The sequence below is a fragment of the Pinus tabuliformis genome, chromosome 1_1 (genome assembly GCF_031772625.1).
Source record: "Pinus tabuliformis cultivar Carrire ecotype Pingquan chromosome 1_1, CPIR1, whole genome shotgun sequence".
Taxonomy (NCBI): domain Eukaryota; kingdom Viridiplantae; phylum Streptophyta; class Pinopsida; order Pinales; family Pinaceae; genus Pinus; species Pinus tabuliformis.
This window is the reverse complement of record NC_142297.1, coordinates 686,075,086-686,082,680: the sequence shown is the minus strand read 5'-3', so window position 1 is coordinate 686,082,680 and position 7,595 is coordinate 686,075,086. Positions and strand designations below refer to the sequence as shown.

The 7,595-nt window shown below is 34.8% G+C and overlaps 1 protein-coding gene across 1 annotated transcript; it reads right to left on the bottom strand.

Annotated features, from left to right (window-relative positions):
* Nucleotides 1-5,878: 5,878 nt before the first annotated feature.
* Nucleotides 5,879-7,487, bottom strand: LOC149215273 (uncharacterized). The gene is made up of 2 exons (XM_089391058.1): nt 6,623-7,487; nt 5,879-6,341 (listed from the first exon to the last, which is right to left on the bottom strand). The coding sequence occupies exons 1-2, from the start codon at nt 7,027-7,029 to the stop codon at nt 6,287-6,289; spliced, it is 462 nt and encodes a 153-aa protein (XP_089247184.1). The 5' UTR covers nt 7,030-7,487; the 3' UTR covers nt 5,879-6,286.
* Between the last annotated feature and the right edge of the window lie 108 nt (nt 7,488-7,595).

Sequence of the window (7,595 nt, the reverse complement as noted above, 5' to 3'; positions counted from 1 at the left end):
CTATTCTTCCTGCCAGTGATGCCTACAGTGAAGTCCTAACAGTCAACACTGCAAAATAAGAACAAAGGAAATTAATTTCGTAACAAATGCATGTCATTTTCAAATAATTTTTACACCAAATTTGTAAGGCATGGTCAAAGTTTCAGCATAATTAAAATTCCATTTAAGTTAAAATTTAGTGGGAAGAATCTTACCTCGTTTGAAATTGATTTACATATTCAAAAAATAACATTTTGAATAAATCTAAACTTTGACACTCTTAAATCGTCAAATTCCAATTACCTCTTGATTAGGCTGCTCAACAGATAGAACATCAGGCATCTAAGCTCCAAATACTTATGCAATGAAGCTAAATCAATTTAAATGAAGCCCAAATAACCAATGGAGATAGAGGTTGAGTTTGCTACTAGAGTCGAGGGGGCATTTAATGTTTTGGGCATGTCAAGAAGTTACTACGACTTGGAAGATGCAGCGACCACTACCATTGGTGCATCCTTTCCAGTTACTGGCCAGTGGCTTCCCTTCACTGAAAATAGGCTTGCTATAAATGTTAGAACTGTATTAGATATTGAGGTATACCAAATTTATGGGAAATCTATGTGTTATTGAAGGATCTGTGCTAAATATTTTTGGGGAAACAGTTTATAATTATGAATGACAGGTCAAAACCTATGACAACTTTCCCAAGAACCTAGCCCATTTGCAAATTTTGAATAAAGCTCAATCACTCTCAAATTCCAGGCAGTTCTCTAAAAACCTCATACTAACGGTTATGGTAGGTCGTAATTAAACATTTCTGTGAATTCGAATTTTCTATTTTACATACCATGTAAAACTATCAACTGTATATTGATCTACTGAAATTTAATCTAAAGAGTATTGAAAGTTTAATTGATTTAAATTTTTTTGTAGTAATATAAATTAAATGACTAGTAAATTTAATAAATAATCACGATAAAATATTAAAATACTTCTTAATAAACAATCACTATAAAACATTAAAATGTTTATTTTTATTATATATCTCATTATATTTTAAAAAATAATAAAAATATACAAAATTGTAATTTTATTTTAAATTAATTTATTATTAATTATAAAAAAAATTAATATATTTTTGAAAAATTATAAAACTTCACAAAATTATAATTTTATTTTAAATTAATTTATTATTAATTATAAAAACAATTAATATAATATAGCTTATGAATATCACATACTTAAAATAAAAATAAATCTTAATACTTAATACAACGTAAATACTCTAACACATTTTATATTATTCATAATTATTCAAATAATTTTTAAAATATTTTCTTTATTTTTATACTATTCAATTCATCAAAATAAAAAATATATACAAATAAATACACAATATAGAAAATAAAAGTACACAATTTTGTAGAAAATTTTCGTCAACTGCTATTGAAAGAAGAAATATTCCTTGAACGCAATTCTTTAGTGCAGGGTTTACTCGCTCATCTAGTGCATTGTTTCAGTGTTCATCTAGTACATTGTTTCAGCATTCAAATTGCGTGGATTTATATAAATGCTAAATAAAATTATTGATTATGTAATTGAGTTGAGTATTCATTTAGTGCATCGTTTTAGTTTTTGAATTGGACTTATATAAATGTTAAATAAAATTACTGATTATGTAATTGAATCAAGAGGTTTATTCTACAATTCAATATGAGGAGATATGAGGGGATATGTAAATTTGTCTGTTTAGTTTCTTTTTAAAATAAAATTAAAAACTAAAAGTTATGTTCTAAATAGAAAAATAATATCCCCTATAATAAAAAAATAATGAATAGAAATAAAAATGTATCAATAAAATGTTTAAATATTATATATATTTTTAAATATTTTAAAAAATATATAAAGATCTATATTAACTAATATGTATATGTAGATTAACAATAAAATATTTTAATGTTCAATATGAGTCATCAATAAAATATTTTAATAAAATTAATAAAAACTATTTTATAGTTAAAATTTTATTTAATTTTATATTTATTTAATTTAGCAATCAAAAAAAAAAAATACATTAATATTTACATGATTATGAACCGGGCTGGACCAAAGATGGAGGTTTAGGGTTTGGGTCAGACTTGCAAGGGCAGACCTGCACAGACCACGACCACTCTATCATAGCTCTCTAGTAATACGAACAACAACAAATGACAAGGAATAAGGCACAAATCATGGACATCCCCCAGGGGGAGGATACAGTGCCTCCCCCCAATGATCCATAAAACATTTAGATGCACATGGAAGATACCAGGAAAAAATCCCAGGAAGAAACGGGAATGGGACATGGTATACAGACAGACAATATAGACAAAAATGCGGCTCCGAAAGCAACATCGGCTACCTATAAGCTTGTTGCAACTGGAAGACCTAAGATTGAGCTCCCAAGTCAAAGAATCAATACTCAAATCCAGTACATGAAGGATCATGCCTTAATAGGGAAATTTATAGGCTTCTGGCCTACAGAGAAAGCTTTGCATGGATGGATCGCAGCCAAATGGAAACCAAAAGGATACATTACCCTGCAGTTGGGGCCTAAGGGCTTCTGTACGGCAGTTTTCAACTGTATAGAAGATCGAAACAGAGTCCTTGATGGAGGACCATACTTTTTTAATGTAGCTAGTCTGTATCTGAGAGATTGGATTGAAAGATTCAACCCTGACAAAGAAGATCTAAGCTGGGCACCAGTATGAATCTACCTCTATTTCCTTCCAATGGAATACTGGGATGAAGATTCACTGCGAGATATTGGTAATGGACTAGGGTAATTCATCAAAATTGCGGAGGAGACAAAACTCAGAAGATATACTTCGTATGCTCGCATTTGCGTTTATATGCACCTAAGCAAGACTCTTCCGTATGCGGTAAGTTTATATCATGACGATTTTGAATAGATTCAGTCAATAGATTATGAACATGCCCCATTTCGATGCAGAAAATGTCATGCCCTTGGCCATCTCTTTCGTGACTGCCCATCAAATCTGAAAACCCTAACCTCTACCTCCTCAGATAAACCTGACTCGGACGGATTTACCAAGGCCAGCAACCGCAAAAAGAACCACAAAAAACCCGTTTCAAACCCTAAAAAACTTTCCGCTAATACTTCCATGTCATCCACGAGCAATAGCTTTGAGACCTTAGCTTAGCCAGATCTGAATGACTTTGAGAATCCATCACACTCTGAGGAGACACCCAAGATGACATCACAATTCATTCCCATTGGCTCAAAGAAGCCCCAGAAGCCTAAGCAATCCATAGATCCCACCACCTCCTCACCCAGTATGACTCTAAAATGGAAATCTCTGGGCATGGAAGCCGATAATGTGCAGCAAGAAACCACAGTTGTAATAGAAATAGCAGAGGAAATGAGTGAAGCCCAACACATGGAAGAGGAGCTTGAAAACATAGATCTTGGAGATCTAGACATACTTGGATTAGAACAAGCTTGCAAGAAAAAAGAATATGACAAGATCCCAGAAAGACAGCTGGAAAACTTGGAAGTCATCCTTTCCAGAGCACAACAGTAAAGAACCCTAGGCATTCAGCCTGGAAGTCAATGGGATGGCAAAAACATTCCTAAAGATAATAAAAAAAGAGGGAGGAAAAAGAATCTTCAAAGAACCATCCGCATTGGGGAAATGCTGGTGGAATTGGGAAGATACTCCAAGCTTACAAAGTATTACAATCCTCTACCCAATAATGAATCATGAAGCTCACTTCATGGAATATTAGAGGGTAAATAACCTGGGAAAATATAGATTGATAAAAAACATGATTCAGCAGGAGAAACCCCAAGTCTTCTTCATGCAAGAAACTAAATGCAACTCTACAACACTGAGTCTAACCCTTGTAAAAGCATGGCCAGGTAGTCAAGCAGTAGTAGTGGATGCCTTAGGAGCTTCAGGAGGTCTTGCAATAGTCTAGGACGAATGACCTATCATGCTTACCAACATTCATGCGAGTAAGCACTTCATTCAAGCCTCCTTTCATAAAACAGGAAAAAATGTGCATGGTCACCTAACCAATGTCTACTTCCCCCAGGATGCAATGCATAAGATAGACATATTGAATACTTTATCTTTGATCAACTCCAACAGAACACATCCATTCTAGATTACAGGAGGAGACTTCAATATGATTACAAAGCTGGAAGAAAAAAGAGGAGGCAGGACCAAACTAGATAATGAAAGCATTCATTTAAAAAATTTCATCCAAAACAACTGGCTTATAGATATGACATTCAACAATGGAATCTACACTTGGAATAAAAAACGAGCAGGTACACATCAAATTGCCTCTCAATTGGATAGATTTTCGCTTTCCGACAATGCAATCCATCTTGGAGGAGACTTCTCGGCTTCGATCTTACCTCTCACAGGCTCAGATCAATGGCCAATATCACTCAAATCGCAAAGATCGGGAAGCATTACACGACGGCCTTTCCACTTTGAAGCATTCTGGTTGACGCATCGAGACTTCATCAACCTGATAAATGCGGTTTGGAAAAGTTTCAAACCTCCGGATGGCTCAAAAATATATCAATTCCAACAAAAACTCAGAAATCTCAAAAAAAAACATCAAGCAATGGAATCAACTTACCTTGGCAATATCTTCCAAGCATGCTCTAGATCAAGAAATGAAAAGACTACAGCAGATGATCATCATGGAGGGAAGATCCGAAGCAATCTCAGAATAGGCAAAACACTTTCAGACACAAATATCAGAAAGAGAAAAGCAAGAAGAAATACTTTGGAAACAAAAATCAAGAGTTAGATGGCTTAAGGAGGGCGAAGAAACACAAATTTTTTCATCGCACCACTATCCAGAGAAGAATGCACAACAACATCACTCACATCCAGAATCGGTAAGGGGAATGATTGGAAAAACATGAGGATGTAGAACAAGAGCTTCTTACTTATTTCAAGCAGGTACACCAAGAACGTCAAGCGGATAGATAGCCAGCTATAGAGAAGATCACCAAGAATATCCCAAAAATCATAACAGAGGAACACAATCAGCTCCTCCTCAGGCCAATATCTTTACGGGAAGTGGAGAATGCAATGCGACAACTCAAAGAAGAAAAGGGGCCTGGCCCTAATGGTTTCACATCCAATTTCTTTCACAACTTCTGGGATTTAATTAAAGAGGAGGTCTGGCAGGGTGTTGAGGAATACAGGATTTGATTTTCCTCTTATTGCTAAATTATTTTACAATCAAATAATTTTTAATTTATTTATTAAATTTATTGTTGAATTATTTTATAATCAAATAATTTATATTTTTTTTATTGATTCCTTAAGTTTCAAAATCTGGAATATAAATTACTTTTAATTCTGTTTTATATATTTATTTATGCATTTAATTAAAAATTTGTAATTTATAAATAATTAATTATATAACTAAATTAGTAGAGAAAGAATTGAAAATTTATTTAAAAAATAATTTACTAATTTTAATTTTAAATTAAATTAGCTGTGAAAGTTTATATATATATATATATATATATATATATATATATATATATTAAAACATTTTAGCCCAACAAAGCAGAGGAGGATAATGTCTCTGTAAGGTTTTCACTTTGCCAGAAACTCCGCTTGTAAATGTTTCTTGAAAGAGAAGAATCGTTACGCAAACAGTAGAAATCGAGTATGCAAAATTTCAAAGAAATCAAAGATCCTATTTGTTTGGAGTTTTCTATAAAAATCGTGAAGATGCCATTTTTTGGAATTTTTCTTTATCAATTGTCTAAGCAATAGTCCAGGTACCATTCCTTATTTGTAATAACAGTATGTCTAAGCAATAGTCATGGAACCGCTAGAAATAGTAAGAAATTCCTATTATAATTGTTTTGACAGTACCCACTACAGAGGAGGATAACCAGCCTGCAGGAAACATGGAACCTAACCTTCGTTGGAAGTCATCATTGCATCAGCTGGTAAATCTTTATTGGATAGAAGAAATATTTACATAGACAGAAGAAATAGACTATGCAAGGAAATCAAAGATCCCGTTGTTTTAGTTTCATTAGTTGCAATCTCCCCAACTCAAGTTTTGAGAGAAAGACTCCTCTCCCCAAATCTTTCATTTCTTTGCTGTGTACAAATTTCCATATAATATTTCTCATAGACCATGCAATTCTGCCATAATTTGCAGAAAGATTCTGAACTCCCCATGTAACTCCAGCTCCATGAGGTTCTGAAGCCCAAAGATCCAATCTTGCACCACGCACCTCTTTAGATGAAGAATTTCAAGGCGTTCCATGACTTTTATGTCCTCGGGAAGACGGAGACGGCAACAAGAATCTTGAGAAGAAGCAACATATTTGCAGAATCCTCAATTTTTTAACAATGAATATCGAAATAATTCAGACGAAACTCAAAATCAAACTTAATTAATACTGAGTAACACCAAAAATATATTCAACAAAAATATATCCAACATCGTGTATACCAAATATACCAAAAAGATTCACCGGCCTATAAACCTTTTATAAATTATTAAACCCCCAAAAGCCCCCATTAAATATAAAACCCAAAAAAGCCCCATTAAAGGGCCTCAGACATATATATTTTAAGAATCGAACCTGGGGCGCCAAGATCCATTCTCCTCGGAGCCATTCTTGAGCTGGGCGTAACTCTGAATGGGGATATGCCTTGAGAGTGCAAGTGTCAGGGAAATAGACCACCCAAAGATCCTCTTCCGCTGCCTCACAGTGTTTGACAATGACGCCAAGCCACCAGCAGTCAGTGTCATAAGCTTCAACTGCATCCCCAACTGAGCAATGGAGAGGCAGCTGAATGTGGGGTGGGGTGGAATGGGTCTGACTTCACTGTGCAGCCATACCTCCTCCACCAATGGCTTTCCCTCGTCTGTTACAAACTTATCATACCGGATCTTGCAACGCCGGCCACCTGTGGTGAAAGTGAGGATAACTCCCTCAAACCGAGCCCCACCATAACCCTCTTCACTGCTGCACACCTCAACCCTCATTCCTTTACTCAACCCCTTATTTCTTACTCGCCCACTTGCAGAATGTGACTTGTCAGGTCTTCAAAAGTCCCCTTCTCAAGTTGAATAAAACCTTCTGATGAAGAAGCTTCATTTTCAGATCCTTCAATTGCAAAAGGGTCATTCTTTTCAGATCCTTCAATTGCAAGGCCTTTGCATTTGCTGCCTTTCCCATCTTCAACGCAGCGCTCGATTACTAGAAGAGTTTTTCCCATTCCTCCCATGCCAACAACAGCAATCAGTTGAGGGCCATTTTCCGTCAATATAAGTTTAGTAATCTCAGCAATGTCATGTTCCCTCCCAACCATCTGCGATTCTTGAGCAGTAAATCTTTCCCTCTTATCTTCTACTATATATATATATTTTCTTTAACTAACATAACATATTTTCATAGTTATTTAATACTCAGCTGGCTGGATTGGGCTCCGATTTCCACGTCTCAAATAAAAACATACCGAGAGTTTAAAGTCTATTAGGAGGTGCAGAGCGACGAGTGTGAATGCGGGGATGGAATCGCTGATGCTATGAATTGTGGTTACACACAAGTA